Source organism: Siphateles boraxobius, unplaced genomic scaffold, assembly GCF_051911475.1.
Source record: "Siphateles boraxobius isolate OS27281-9 unplaced genomic scaffold, OSU_SipBor_1 9, whole genome shotgun sequence".
NCBI classification, from domain to species: Eukaryota; Metazoa; Chordata; class Actinopteri; order Cypriniformes; family Leuciscidae; genus Siphateles; species Siphateles boraxobius.
In genome coordinates this window covers 26,414,350-26,430,953 of record NW_027509219.1, presented here as the reverse complement: position 1 = coordinate 26,430,953, position 16,604 = coordinate 26,414,350, and the positions used below count along the sequence as shown (strand labels likewise).

Below are 16,604 nucleotides of genomic sequence, written 5' to 3'. Positions count from 1 at the left end.
TTCAGTACAGGAATTTGTGCTTAGAATTTTGGATACCGTACACGACGGCATTTCACTTTTAATTACAAAAGCCAGTTTTCATAATAAGGATTATGTGAGAACTGTATTATTAAGGCACAACCCTGACAGCCTGATTTAGTGTGAAAAGATATTTTGCAAGTGGAAGTAATTTCACATAATCTTTGCAGGGAATTCAAGATAATTAAAATATGACATCAGAGGGCAAACAGAAACCAAAGCATTTTTCTTCAGAAGAAAAGCTCTATTTCTGTTCAAACATGGCTTGATTGTTTTGTCTCGAAGCTTAGAATGAGTACTAAGACATACAGAAGCAAAACAGTTTCTTGCATTTAGCATATTTCTACATGAGTTGCATGCTTGCGCACACACACAAAACAGAAACGACATAATGCAACCCGTACAGTTCCACTGTGGCAGTATCACAGGGCCTCAGAGTTCCCGAAGTTTTTGTGTTTTTACAGAGCCCCAAAGAGCCGTCAAGATCTCATAAAACCCAGAACAGCAGCCTGTGATGAGGAACCCTGAGTCTTAATGTTATAGCTGTACGTTTTTACAGCACAAGACACAGGAATGTACCGCAGCCCCGTGCTACTGATGCATTTACATTGTAATCACCGCCAGTGTTTCACACTCTATAGATTTCAGTTGGCCTGATATAAATTTTTTTCCAGTAACCTCATCCTGTACGTACTCTACAAAACAAGAGCTCTATTTATGAACCCGTTTCTTGCTGCTGTTCATTATAAAACAACTTTCTTGTTCTATTTTTACAGTGCATTGTTTTTAAAGGATCATGACAAGATTTAGTTTTAATTGGTTATATTGTGAAATAATATTACAATTTAAAATAACTGCTTTCTCTTTGAGTACAGTATATTTTAACGTTATTTTATTTCTGTGAGGCGAAGCTTAATTTTCAGCATCATTACTCCAGTCTTCAGTGTAACATGATCCTTCAGAAAACATTCTAATACTGATTTGCAGGTCAAGAAACATTTCTTATATTATCAATGTTGAAAACAGTTGTTCTGCTTAATATTTCTGTCGAAACTGTGATGATAGAAAGTTCAAAAGAAATTCATTTATTTGAAACAGAAATATTTTGTAACCTTACTTTATTGTATTTCACACTGTTCTAAGACAATAGAATAGAAGACTGCGCAATAAATCTGTTTTGATGGGGTTATAGCTGTAAAAACAACCCAACATCCCTGCTCCTTCAGTGAAATGGCATTTTGATGGTGGCAAACATGTTTTGATGATGATCATGTTCAAACTGGTTGAAGATAATGATTATTATGGCTGCACTGAAGATGACTGTTGATTTTCAGGATCATTAAACATCGATTTTGAAGGATGACCTGAATGCTTGTGGCTTTGGAAAGTTTTAAAAGTCTGTTAGATGGCAGGAGTTGCATTGCACCTTATTTGAACTGATGAGAGCATATTCATTACGTACTGCAAAGCTGGAGCCATGAACCCCATCCCTGGCGCAATGGGCATCGCCACAGCTCTGCCAGGTTCTCCAGCACCACCCTGACCCAGCCTTACTGGAAACCGAAGCGATGGTGGTCCAGATCCACCCACGTCAGTCCACAGAGGACAGACTCGCAGTCTCCTCCAGTGACAGCCAGTCACCAGCAGGTGGTGACATGCCCAAGTGGAACCCAGTAATTACAATAAAGGTATGGAAGAACATCAACACTGATCACAATGTCTGTAAGCACGTCAAGACGTTTGTCTCTGCCTTGATCACAGACGGGACAGATTATCTTTTGCATCTTTTTGTTTTGCTGTGAGTTTGTACACCACGGCTGATACCGTTTTAAAATGGACATGTAATGCTTTAATCACTGTGAGCCTTGATTTATAAGGTTCTCTTGTCCAAGCGTGCGGTTTAGTCTTTGGACCGTAGGAGTAGTGCAGGCAGGGTTTTGTGTTTGTTTGTGTTCAGTAGTCTGCGGTCAGTTCGGCCTGTTTTAGGAGCCGAGGCTATTACGAAATCCGTGGGCAGCTGCATCTGTCCCTCTCACGAGCAAACGATTCTTCGTCTTTTGTTTGATAAACTCTTGTGTAAAGTTACAGCAGATCTTTAAGCATATTATTTATAACTTAATTTTGTCTGTGCTACTGAAAGAAATCCTTTCATGTGGTTGCAAAAGAGAAAACCCAGCACAATATGATAAAAATTCTGTTTTTATTTACTCAACATCCATGTTGTTCCAAGCTATTTTTTTTTGGTCCAAGGAATCTACTTTATGCTGCGCTTTTGCATATGACAAATAAAAAAACAAGAAACACAAATAAACCACAAGCAACTACATTTATGATACTTTCATGGTGCTTTTATTGTATTTTTTTTCCACTTGGAACTTCGTAGACATTGTCATTATGTACTGTAATTTCTCCTTTTGTTTCCCACATAAAAAAAGACACGAGACTAAATCTGGAATAAATACATTAAGTATACATTATAATAAAAAATACATTAAGCTAATAGCTTTAACCCAAAACAATACATAAGGGTGCATTTTCTTTTCTTTGCTTTTGGTATACCTTGTTTCCTTTTGACATTTAGGGAAATTTTTTCCCTAGTAGTGAGACACAAACTAGGTTTTGTCTTCATACAGAAACTGCCATAACAAACCAATTTCATCCTTATGAAAATCCTGGTCTGGTGGTACCAAAAATCTAGCAAGAAAAACAGTAATTTCAATCCCTCCTAATTTAATCAGGGTTTTTTCTCTCTCTGCCATGCACCTGTTAAAGGGAACCTTTCTCCAGATTTTGTTATTTTTCATTTTCTTGTGCCCTCAAGTTTTCAATCAAACCTTCATTACTAAGCAAACAAATGAGTTCCGGGTCTGTGTGGAGACACAAATATAGACATAAATTATGAGATTTAAAGATGGAAAAGGCTCTTGTCGATAATACGCAACATCTGCACTGGACACTGCAGCCGTGTTGAGGAGCGCAAAGAGAATTCAGTATTATCCCACTCCTCATGCGTCTCCTGACCTTGTCCCGTAAAGAAGAAAAGACAGGAGAGGACCATGAAAAGAAAAAATTAAAGACAGTGAGTGAAGCTGAGAAATAAAAGATGAAAAATAAACTAGATTTTTAAATTTTTTTCTAATGAAAACGTGAATGGTACTTGCTCAGGCAAAACTCACTAGCACTATAACAGACTGCTGTAGGTGGCTGCCGGGGTGTTGCTATGCAGTCAAGGTGTTTTGGGTAGGACTACAGCAAATAATTAATGAAATTATTATCAGGTACGTATGCTGTTTAATGTATTTGAGATATTTGAGAATAAAAATATTTTTATTCTCATAAATCAAGCGAGTCTCTATTAAATTTCACGCTTAAAGTCGGGATGAAATGAAAATTCACCCTACCTATTTTCTCAATGCATATAGATCATATTGTGAACAATTCATCCACGCATTCTCTTAATTTTTTAGATTTGTTTTTACCTTGTACTTTTTAATCAAAATGTCATAACAGAACCATCTCATGAAAATGACAGACTTCTCTATGGCGACATATGCAGGATTTCTCCAAACATTTGATCTGCTTAAAGTGTAACTTTTCCGATTTTATAACCTACTTTGTATTGTTACAATGTTGATAGTATATGTAAATGAACAATGTTTACTCATTCTCTGTATTACCTGGACTGAGAAATTCACTTTTATTAGTCAGCAAAAACTTTCAGCTCAGCTGATTTCGTGAAAACTACAGATTATACTTTCATGTTTTTGTATCCCCACCCACAGACCGTCAGATCGAAAGTTTTATTAACAGAACAGTTATTGTAATGGTAGGTTTATCACTAAAAATAGTATCGTACTAGGTCTACTCTTTAAACAGTACAATGGTAAAATGGACCATGACTAACGCAACATCTCTCTTGCCTGAATGTGCGATGTTTTGCTTCAGTAGGTTTGGTGGAACTGACAAAATTGCAGTTTCTTTCAGTTTTTTCCCTCCGTTTGACCTAAAACACTGTGTTCATGGTTATCCAGTTTGAAATGTTGATTACAAACACTGAGCTTTTTTAACGAGCTCCTACTAAATATTTATTCTTGCACCCTGGAACAATACAAGTTGACACCATTATGACTAAAAGTTTGCTAAGAAGTATTTTCTACTAAAGAAATGTGGTATTTGACTCTGTTCAATGGATCCATATCAATATATCCAAATTAGTGCATTATGGGTTTTGAAGTTTTTATTGCTTTGGCAAAAGGTAAGACGGCAGCCTTTTTTCGCTGTTTTCTCAAGTCAGGTAAGCACTGATTTCAAAAATTATTTCTCCTTTCTACTGTATAGGCAGCCAAGTTTTATTGAAAGCCCAGTAAATCCTGCCCCTGCAAGCTCACGTTTATCTGATGAATGCAACACGCACATCTCGAAATCCAATCAACAAACACTGCATAAAACCAAGCTCCTCTCCAACATTATTTCTTTTTTGATAAACTGTTACTACGTCACAATACAGAAGAAAATATCTGTCGCTACTTCAGTTGTATCACGAAATTAAATGCACATCAAATAGACATTGGAGAGCAACACAGAAAGGAAAGGCAAACATGTTGACAAAAAATTAGAAATTAATTGAAACAATGTATAATAATATGCCTTCTTGTTGCTCAAACAGTAGAGTATGGCTCTAGCAACGCCAAGGTCATGGGTTCGATTCCCAGGGATAGCATGAACTGATTAAAATATGTACCTTTAATCCAATGTAAGTCGCTTTGGATAAAAGCATCTGCCAAATGCATAAATGAAACGACTACACATGTTTGTATTCATAGCCTTAGAGCTTTACCTAGGTACATTGGGCAGGATGTGGAGTTACTTTTAAAGTTTACACAGGAAATAAAACTTGTGTTTTTGTTTTAATCTGAGTAATCAAAGAAATAATCAATAGTTTAATCCATTATATAAATAATTGTTAGTTGCAGCCCTATATTGGGAGGTTTATAAGTGGTTTCCACCGCAAGTCTTTATGAAATTATATGATGTAAGTCTTTAGGATTTGGTTCTTTTTAAGGTCCACCAGGTTGAACTAAACATTGTCAGACCCCTTTGAAAAATAATAGAGCTTCTTTTCTCAACAAGGCTCATGATATGAGGTATCACAGATGTCAACATTTAATCCCTAACCCAAAGTATGCGCACTAGAAATAGTGATCCCCACCTTAGCTAGCCCCACTAATGAGTTAATAAGGCAGAAAAGGACAAACAAATATAGGAAGAAGAGTGCATCAGAGAGTTCTGATCGTCATTAACTGTTTAAGTGCGGATGATATGATTTATGGTGCTAAAGTGGCCTGAGTAGAAATGTCACAGTGCATTTCCAGACGCATCTGTCTTGTGGTTTGGCAGCTTGTTGTTCTGTAGACTCACAGGTTTGACGTGCATTAGAATCGATACACGCATACGTGCGCCAGCACAGCATACGCATACGTGCGCCAGCACAGCACACACATCCATACGCACACCCCTTTCCCATCCTCTCTCTGAAGACCCCGTCTTGTTCGGCAGTATTACTGCATCTTCACACATCTGCTTTCCATTGCCAGCATCTCTGAAGACTTGAAAACATTAAATGCTGGCACAAGCTCGGTCTCACTCCAGCACTTAATGCTGCACTTAGGTGACTTGAAAGGCAGGAGGCGAGAATTGTAGAAAATGAAGTGTCACCGAAATAAAAAATCACCTGAGATTACCACCAATTACATTTAATAATGGCCGACCCATCTGCTGATCAGATGCAGGGAGTCTCTGTGGTCCAGTGGTGGGGTTATGGAGGGGGAGGTTGCACTGTGTCTTCTCCTACTGTATGGTACCGTAAAGCAGTGATTGAGTAACTGCTTTTACTTCACGATTCCAAACTAGTAATAATGAAATTGTTAATCGAATAAAATGTCAACAAAAATTCACACACTGATAGCGTCTACATGCACAATACCCAGATAACTATGACAGGCAAGAAAAACATGTTTACATGAGATTTTAAATTATCAGGTTTTTCTCCAGTTGTGATGTCAGACATGTGCAAAAAGACAGAAAGTGCATTTTCAAAAGTAATTGGAAAAGGTATTTAAATACACTACTAAAGTTTGGGGTCAGTACGAGTGTTTAATGTTTTTGAAAGAAGTCTCTTATGCTCACCAATTCTACATTTATTTGATCAGAAATGCAGTAAAATATTATTGAGATATTATTCCCAAAAATATTATTACAATTTAAAAAAACGGTTTTTCGATTTTAATATATTTTAAAATATTATTTATTCCTATGATGGCAAAGCTGAATTTTCTGAATCATTACTCTAGTCTTCAGTGTCACATGATCCTTCAGAAATCATTCTAATATTCTGATTTGCTGCTCAAGAAACATTTCTTTGTTTTTATTATCAATGTTGCAAACAGTTGTGATGCATAATATACTAAATATTTTAAAAACCATGATCTTTTTTTTTGTTTTAGAAAAGTTCAAAAGAACAGAATTTATTTGAAAGAAAAAAAAGTCTTACTGACCTCAAACTTTTGAATATTAGTGTACAAAGTAAAATGGCAGTAATGGGCAAAAAAAAAAAAAATGTAGGCAATATTTTTTCCCTATCATTTATGACCTTAACTTGATAAAACAACTCAATAAGGTATTTGGATGACCTTACATTGAAATGTATTAATATGAAATGTATTAATATTTCCATGATCTGCATAGACATAATTAACAGGACAAATTGACAGTTTAAAAATGTATGATTTACCAGTCCAATACTATGTTATTAATTTCCTAATGATAGATCAAGCTGTGCCAAATAATGTAGAACTTGATTGGAAGCAGATACTTTGTTTGACGTCAACAATAAAAGAGATGGTAAATGTTTTCTCTGCCTTTTTAAAAGTTGATAAGTCTGGATAAGATGGATATATAGCATGGGAGCGTTTGCCATATAAAACTAAAAAAATATAAAATATTTTGTTACTTGTTCAGAGTCCAAAAGCCTTGTTCTTTTGTACATGTGAAACAAGAGCGACAATGGAAGTGTTTTTCTCCCCTCAGTTGGGTTCTGCTCTGTGATTTTGTTCTTGTGTTTTTTTTTTGTGAATGAAGCCAGCACCTCAGTCTGGTCTTCATCACAGAGCTCTGCTTTACCCTCAGGTGTTATTGGCACCGCACAGCAGTGATCTCACACCCAAGATTGTCATTCCTTAATGGCTTCTGAATGCTTGCAAACCTGCTCCCTCCTTTATCCTCTCTTACATTTGGTCAAGGATCAGAGGTCTTCTGAGAGTGCTGGAGAAACATCCTTCTCTGTGTTCTATCTGTCCTCCAGGTATAGATGAGAGCCAATGTGTTGGAGCCATCCTTTTCAGATTTTTCATGACAAGTCTGGGAAAGAAGCTCTTTTGGACGTTTCTATTACATATATAGTACTGTGCGTAAGTCTTAGGCACATTAGTACTTTCACCCCAAAAAGCCAGTTATGTATATCTTTTGCTGTAGTGTGTCAATAGGAAACATCAGTTTACATTTCCAAACATTCCTTTTGCCATTAATTGTAATAATCCAGTGATATTTCTGTAAGCACAAGGAGTCTGACAACAGCCAGTATGAACCTCACGGATATCTGATCTCACCATCTTCAAATCCATCTGTGATTACATGAAGAAACAGAAGAATCTGAGACAGATTAAATCCAGAAGAACTGTAGCAACGTCTCCAAGATGCTTGAAGAAACTTTCCTGCAAAGCTACCTGAAAAACTGTACAAGTGTACCTGGACAAAAGCCTTTTTAAACGCAAAGGGTGGTCACAACAAATATTGATTTGATTTAGTTTTTAGAAGTTAACTGATAAATAAAATCTATTTATGACATTATTTTTTTTAAAGCATCCTCACTTTACAGCATTTCCACACAAGTGCCTAAAACTTTTCAGAGTACTGTAACTTTGTAGGAAGGTTTCTTCAAGCATCTTAGAAACATGGCCACAGTTATTCTGGATTTAGCCTGTCTTCTTTTCTTTCTGTTTTCTTCATTTTACAGTTTCAGAAAATAGTTTGGTGTGATACGATTCCAAACTTAGGGGGGCCAGAGGGGGGCCAAGCTGGTTGACACGGGGGCAACCCCCTAGAACCACCCCTGAGTCAGGGCCTTGTTTGCTCCGTGGCCTGTGGTGCTCATGTGGTAGATGCAGGTTTGAATCTGGCCTCCCCAATAATTTCCATCAATGAAAAGTGCAAAAAAAATCCTAAAATAATACTTTAGAATACAAGAAAACATAAATTTAGTTATGTATCTGATGATACATTGTTTTTAGTGCAAGTAGGCTGTAGATTCCACTGCTCTCTGAGAATTAAAATTTCTCTCTTTTTCTCTTTGTCCCAGCTTTCACAATCGGAGCTTTCAAAGACTTCCACCTTATGACCAAAACCCAGAGCAATACTCAACAGTGAATTACCATTGCAAATTCAATATAAATACAATCCAACGTTCTGTCCAACTTTCCAAATGTGGAGAAGCTTCTCTTATGCAGCCTTGCCGTGACTAATTCTGTTAATGTAACAAAGCATCAAATCTTTAAACCTCTCCCATAGTTCTGTCCATATAGAGCAAGGCTTTTAGTGTGAACTTGGATCTGAATTGATGTAACTTGGCAGCACATTTTTGGAGTTAGACAATAATACATTAAAAGAAAAATATGGAGTGCGAAGTATTCTGATGCTGAGCCATTTGCTTGATCTTCTGCAGGTTGGATGTGCAACTTCTGTGTTGCACAAGAGTTTAGATTAGGGAGAATCATCTAAACTCTGATCATCACCTTCAGCAAAGGCATTTCATCTGCTATATGTGACTGTTGTTATGCATTTAATCAACGGTGCCTCAAAAGTTCACCTGCTATTTCGAAAAAACATATATATTTGTGTCTTCAGTTCTTCATGGGTGCTTAAATAACTATTTTGGGGGGTTAAAGGGTCTCATCTAAAGGGCTAACAGCAAAATTGTTTCACAAGCTGCCTTTTGTGGCTAGAATTGCATCCCAGATATGATATTGAGCAATTTTGAAAATCTGTAAAACAGATTTGTGTTTAAAATTCCTGTGGCTTCTGGCTATATTCTCTCTGCACCTCACATCAGCAGTATAGTTTACCTCTACTTGAGTTTGTGGCATTTGAAGGCTTCTTGTGAAACAGATTATCAGTGTCGCATACAGGAATCAAGTCTAAAATATGTTTAAATTATATGATTTCTATTTAAAATGAGGACACAGCATAGTATCTTACTAAGGTGTGCAAGAATAGGAGGACGTAATAAAAAGAACGTTAATTTTTGTGTGAAACAAACTATCCCAATGTCATTGACAAACCTCTCAATCCTCTCCAGATGAAACAAGAAAGCCCATGGCTTTAGCTCAGCGAGCAGTGATGTTATACACAAACACATTTTGACATTCCAACTGTGGGATTTTTAAGCCAAGAAAAAATTATCCAAAATTTTATAAACAACCATTATTCTTTATTGAGTTCAGGGATCCAGCATGTGCTTTACAGGACCTGCGTGTCTTGTGACCTTCTGTTCTATCGTTTCCCTTTCTCTCATTTCTTCTCGCCTCTCAACACTAATTTCTTTGTTTCCCTCACATTTTTTCCCCTCTGCTTTAAAGCAATTACTTGTCACCTTCTCATTTTGTGTACTTGGAAACAATATCTTACCAAACCTCTTTTTTCTTTGGTTTGGCTTTATACACATGTTTAGATGCTGGTTTTGATCAGACTTCAATGGGTGATGCATTATTGATATCATCATTGTGAGCAAATGATATTGCTGAAATTGAGTTAATAAAAAACTTGATAGATGCAGGCACCCACACTGGAGTCAAAAAGAGTGTCGGCTTTTCTTCAATGAATATTTCCAAACACTATGAAATCATATTTTATTTAGATCACATTTGCTATACACCCAGTTTCTCCTTCTGCAATAACACACTGTTTCTCACTTACCAAATAAATAAATAGACATAATGTTGATTTGAGTTGAATATATTCGCCAATCAGAATAAAGTATTCCAGAAAGCCATGCAATGGATCTATAAGTTTGACAAATGATTTAAAGATCTGTAATTGTTACCTATTGTATTTCCCACCTGTTTCAGTGAATGGAGGATGTATCTCATTCTGTTCAGAGAAGGAGTGCGCTCCTGAATTGACAGCAGAAGAAGGAACCTCACTGCGCTGTGGGCAGAACCTGCCAGTTCAGTCTGGAGCCCAGTACCACCACAGAAACCACTGTGAGCAGCCCGGACAGAACCTTCACCTGCAGGAGAGCCCTCACCGAGACGCCAGGTGAGACCTCCCAGCACATTTGAGCACTTGGATAAGTCAGCAAGAACAGTCGCTACATGAGAACTTACTTTTATGACAAAACAGAAACTAAATGCGCTATTTAAAATATTTTTGAACATTTTGAAGCATAATGTGATTTACATTCAGTTTTGACTGATACACTACAGATCTGATCTCCATTAGACTGACTGTTTATTTGCTAAAACACTGAAAGATCATTGTAATTTATTTTGCATAACCTAATTCATATTTATGAGTGATTGTGAATACACCACCTCCAACCTACACTACCATTTAAATGTTTGGGGTTACATTTTTTTAACGAAAGTATTGCTGTTAAGTTGATCAAAAGTGACAGTAAATACATTTATAATGTTGCAAAAAATGTCTATTTCAAATAAATGCGGTTCTTTTGAGCTTTCCATTCTTCAAACAATCCAGAAAAAAATTTATAATGGTTTCCACAAAAAGATTAAGCAGCTCAAAAGTTTTAGAACATTTATAAGCTTTTCTTGAGCACCAAACTCAGATATTAGAATGATTTCAGAAGCATCATGTGACTGAAGACTGAAGTAATAAGTGCTGAAATTCAGCTTTGCATCACAGAAATAAGTTATATTTTAAAATAATCTAAAATAGAAAACAGTCATATTAGTCTTTCAGAAGCATTAAAAAAACCTTACCAACCCTGAACTTTTGGACAGTAGTGTATTAGAACTCTTTTTTTTAATAAAAAACAAAACAAAGTGAAGCCAATACATTTATTTAGTTTACAAAAAACAACAACAACAAGAAGTATTTGCTTTTGATTTTCATCAATGATTATCAGTAAATGAAGTGATTGTAAGACCCATTAAACACACTGTTTAAAATATAAAGTTGTACACTAGGATCTAGTAAATCTAGTAAAGTATGTAAAGCGTTTAAGACCTAAGTCTCTGCAATTTTATAGTGATGTCAATTACATTAAGACTGTAAACATATCTGCAAGTCAAATAATGTAGGTTGTTTTATTGAAGCTTAATGCAGTGTGGAGCAAGCTGCGCTTCTTGGCTGCGTTTGTTTTTTAAACGGCTAGGAAAAGAGACTGTCCTCGGTTTTCCATTGACTTCTGTGTAGCTGCAGTATAGTTGAAACCCATAGTTTCAGCAAGGGATGCTTTCCAAAATGCTTTCACTCAAACACGCCATCCAACTCTCCCAATATTGTCACTGAATGTCACTGCTCCTGCCAAACAGGAAGTGGTGAGCCTGAATGGAGCGACTCATGACAAACCTGAGGCTTCATTTGAGCCAGTGCGCTAGCATTAGCGGTTTCCCGCACCAAGTGAAAAGGGGACTTAGACAAATCCTTCATAGGCTGCTGGGACAGAGGGCCCTTCTCACATCATTCCAGAGCTTTGCACACAGATCCATAATGAGTGAACTGACAGGAATTATTATGTGGAAGATCACAGCGACGCACAGGGAAATTTGACCCCCATTCAAGGGGGGCAAAGATTCCCACTATAATGGGGAGTATTGTAAACACTGAGCATTTAGAGGCCCACTATTATACCTCCAAAACCAGGTGACTTCTATTTAGCCCACATGTAGGCTTCGGTTAACCCCTATTGTGTCATCAAAGCCTGTCATACGCAGAGCATGACAGCCTGTCTGTATTCATCTCTCTCTTTTCTTATTTTTAAATACCCATTCATAGCCATAGTTCAGGCCAAATTTCCTGCTTCATTTATTCATGGAATTGCTCAGGAGCATTTGTGGTAGATCTAACCAGTGTTTAAAGTACACCACAGTGGAAACCCATCCAGTGACTGTTTCCTGTAAGAGAGGGGAACATAAATAGTAGCTTCTGATCAGCACAAACCAAACATTATAACCTAATAAGACCATGTAAGGGTTTGCAAAATGAATCTCCAATCGCACTGCTTTTGGTCAAGCATTGTCAGTGTTAACAGAGATGTTTGAGAGTGCAGGCTTGCCAGGACCGGAGCACAGAGCTTGTCTGTGTCCGTGGTGTCTGACAGTGCAGAGTTGGCAGTACTTTGAGAAACCCTGGCCTTTATCTTTCAACAGGCCCGGGCTGTTAATACTGTGCATATTCTTCCTGCTCCGTTCTGCCTAAACACTCCTCATATTCCTCTGGGTGTGTTTCATTCTCCCGCAGGTCTGCTGGCTTTCAGACGGGGCTTAGCTCGTTGTCTCTGTCCGGTGGCGTCAATGGGTGTCATGCTTTGCCATCGTACCCCATCAAACAGGAGGGCTACAAGCTGGGATCGGCCCTGAGCGACTTTTCAGAAGGGATGGGAGCAGGTCGCAGGGAATTGGACCGTTCGAACAGCGGTGGTGGCGACAATGACAGTAACTTAGCAACTGTTCTGTCATTGTCGGCAATGGCGGTGACTGTGTATCCATTTAATAATGAAGATGGCTCCTCCCCACTAGCTTTGTCCCCGAGCTCGTGTCACTCAGCAAGGCCGAATGCGAGCGGACTGAAGAGACGCTGCCTCTTGGTGGCCTCCCAGTCAGCCTCAGAGGGAATCGATATTGCCGCCAACATCTGCTCCTCCCAGATGTCCTGCGTTAATAGCCTGCGCACCAATTCGTCGCCGCCTACCGCCACCGCATTCTCCCACAAGCCTCTCCCCGCACCCAGCCCTCAGCTGCCGTCCCCTTCCACCTCGTCCTGCCTCCTACCCCTGTCCTCCTCGTCATCATCCTCCTCGGTGTCATCAGTGGAGCATTGTGAGGACGTAACATCCATGCAGCCAGGGCCCGGCATGGTTAACGGCAACGGGCTTGGACTTCTCATACAGCCCGGTGCTCTGCTGGACAGCTGTACTCTGAAACAGGAACCGGTGGATGATTTCTCTCCAAGTGAGGAGGAGCTCTTTCAGCATCATTATCACCATCTGACGAGCCGTGGAAGCCACTGCGTTGGGCATTCCCACCATCACCACCACCACCACCACCAAACAGGCCCCCCACGGCCGCCCATGCCCCCTCCCTACCACCTGCACCAGTACATGGGCTCCGGCCCAGGAGCTCTACTGCATCTTCAGAGCCAGCAGCAGTCTCCACCCTCAGGCCTGCTGGCACAACCCAAACCCTCAGGCCTGGTCGAACAGCAGGTGAGCGACAGGGAGGACGGATTTAGCGATAAGCAGGTATGCCGCTGGATTGACTGCAGCGCGGCGTACGAGCAGCAGGAGGAACTGGTTAGGCATATCGAGAAGGTCCACATCGACCAGCGAAAGGGTGAGGACTTCACCTGCTTTTGGGCCGGATGTGTCCGTCGCTACAAACCCTTCAACGCCCGCTACAAGTTGCTCATCCACATGAGGGTTCACTCTGGAGAGAAACCTAACAAATGCATGGTAAGTTTTCACAGTTTTTAACTGGCTGTCAAATGTGCACAATTTTCAGCAGTTTCCCATAATGAAATTCATAGAGGCGATTATAACTGGCAGTTGAAATGGCCTTGAAAAGGCATAAGCAGTATTTTGGACTGAGCTGTTTTAGTTGGAATCCTCAATGACTTTAATTTGAGTGGAAAGTTCGTGAAACTGAATGCCTGTATAATTATTTTTAATTAAGAAGGTCAGTTTTAAAATAAATTTTTTAAGTATGTATTATCAACAGAGGACAAATAATTATTTTATTTAGCTTTATTAAATCAAATCTCTCTTTAAATGCCCCCTAAAAGTGTTTCACAAATATACATTTTTTCATTTTATGTCAGTTTTATTTGAGAAATAGATTTGGAAGCTTCATTTTTTGGTGACAGCTTTCAATAGACCACCTATGCCCATTTTCCTAAAAAAAAAAAAACATTTCACAACCATATCACATGGCATGAGAAATTATGATTCCAACTGAAAGCGCAGCTAACTTTTCCACTGATGGGTTTTGGTATTTAATTGGACCTGTAGTCTAGCTGTATAAATAGTGTTGTGCTGAAACCCGAAACATCCAGGTAAAACTCTCTGATTCCACAAGTCAACACACTAATCAATGTCAAAGTGCCTTTTCTAACATTCTCAGCTCAAGTGGAAAAATGGCTCCAGCCCCACCAATGCACAAGTCCAAATACACAATTAGTCCACAATTTTTGTAGGGTGAAACTCTGTTTGTTTTCTTAAGACCGCTCTCTCTCTTTCTCTTTCTCTTTCTCTCTCTCTGTCTTTTCTTTTTTTTAAATGATTGAGATAAAAAAAACTACACATCTGTTTAACATAACCAAATAATGCATGCACTTGATCCCTTTAAATGGGAGGTTTCAACATTTAGCCATCCCACAAGTATTGAGCGAATTGGTTCTTTATCCAAACTAAACACTTGGAAAAATGTAGTAGTCTGTAAGAACGGAGCCGCAGAGGAGATGACCAGCGAAATTCCCCTCTGTTGCTCAGTGGGATAATGTTGGATTTCTTGTTAGATATATTCTGTTTCATATACAAGACTCTGTCCAAAATGGCTTTTATTTTACAGATACTTAAACAGACTGCTTTAAAGTCGGCCTATTCCTTTAAATACCAGGATACCTTTTTTATCAAAATGATCTGTTTAGCCATGTCAATAGGAGACAGCTGTACGCTAATATGTGGAGTATGTTACAAGGGTAACATTTATATTAGCTAGCATTAAGCAGTTCCGTTGAGGTTATTAATGACAAGTTTTGTTTATTCTCCAGAGGATGTTGGTTTACTCTGAGCTCACAGCAGCTGGACTGACAGATGTAATTAGATCATGTAAATTCCTTCCAAAACGTGCAACTATATTTTATGGCATTGCTGCGCACTCTGTGGCATAAACGTAGTAGTTCTGGAGATTATTTGCATTTGCTGTTGTATACACATTATTGTTTTGTTTTTTCATAATAATCTCTGTTTTTCTGACTTGCTCATACTTTTACAATGGTGTTGTAGGGGCTCTGTTCTTCCTCTCAAAACTCTGCCCCGTAGTATGTGGCAAGACCAGCCCCGTTGTCACAGCCTGTCAGAACAAACAAACACTCATTTTATTCAGATCGATACTAAGCAGATGCTAAGATAGGAACAAACCCATGTATTGTTTTAAAATGGCTGCACATTGTCTCTGAATATAGTGAGGGCCTCTCACTGAGTCATTTTTGTCAAAGTTTAGTCTCTATTTTGCTAGAATCATATTATCGTTTCCAACGCAAATAGGAGAAAAGAAAAATGTAAGTAAAACATGAGAGCATTTTCAAGTGTTAGTGGTTTAATGAGTGATTCGATTCCCAAACCGCAGTATATAGGAAGAGTTCAGGTGTTTTGTTAAAAACTTAGGGCTGGCAAATATTAACAACTGACGTATTTAAAATTTTTTTAAAATAAATTGTGAGGATTTAACTTGTAGCAGAATTATTTTACTGGGTGAGTCTGTTGTTCGCAGTTTAAATGGAATTTAATTATATTTATTCTAATGGTAAATTATATTATGTAATTTTGAAGGTGCAGTTAAAGTACAGACTCGCACAAACAGAGTGGTTCTGAATGAAAACTCATTTTGGTTCATTCAGTACATTGTAAACATTGGAGAAATAAAATGAATGAATAATTATATTTACACATAATGGCGAGTTGACCCTGCTCAGATTCTGACGCGTTCTTATTTTTTCCTGCCTTCCTGTAACCTCCGCAGGACTTTTGTCACAGCATTTGTCTGAAACATGTTGCATTTGTGGCCCTCGTGCAATATACAAAGACATGTTGGTATTCTAGCTATTTGTGCAGAGGAAACCGATGAGACATTTTGATTTAGAAGCAAATGCTTCAGAAAACCCAGCTAATCCTTTTATTATCTTTCCAACTGCAGATTCCTCTGAGAGCGCACAAGGCATGATTCCTCTGCATCCAAACACAACACTCCCTCATTCCTCTCTCTCTCTCTCTGTCTCTTTCTCTTTCTCTCCCTTGCTTTGTCCTCTCTACCAGCTGTGCTGCATTTGATTTGTATCATGCAGCGCCTTGGCAGGAAAAAGTCATTATCACAAACATAGGACGGGGTTCTGACTCTCTGCTTTGTCACCGGCCATACCTGGACGCGGTTTTATGCCCCGGCACGTAAAAACGCAGCTACATCTGCAAGCACTGAGCTCGGCAGACCTCTTAAAACCGCTCTGCGGAGTTTGAGAGCCTCTTTTTGGTTCACTCTCTCCAATTAAAAAGCACCGCGGGCTGTTTTGTGGTAGTCGGA

At 38.6% G+C, this 16,604-nt stretch overlaps 1 protein-coding gene across 4 annotated transcripts in view; it reads left to right on the top strand.

Annotated features, from left to right (window-relative positions):
* The window catches only part of glis1b (GLIS family zinc finger 1b), an 84,021-nt gene that overhangs the window by 23,201 nt on the left and 44,216 nt on the right, over positions 1-16,604 (top strand). For 3 of the 4 annotated variants that reach the window (XM_077222909.1, XM_077222910.1, XM_077222911.1), the window contains exons 3-4: positions 10,197-10,386; positions 12,553-13,762. In XM_077222909.1, coding sequence (XP_077079024.1) covers positions 10,197-10,386; positions 12,553-13,762 — 1,400 coding nt within the window. The remainder of the gene's footprint in view (positions 1-10,196; positions 10,387-12,552; positions 13,763-16,604) is intronic. The other variant, XM_077222912.1, reaches the window with a different exon arrangement.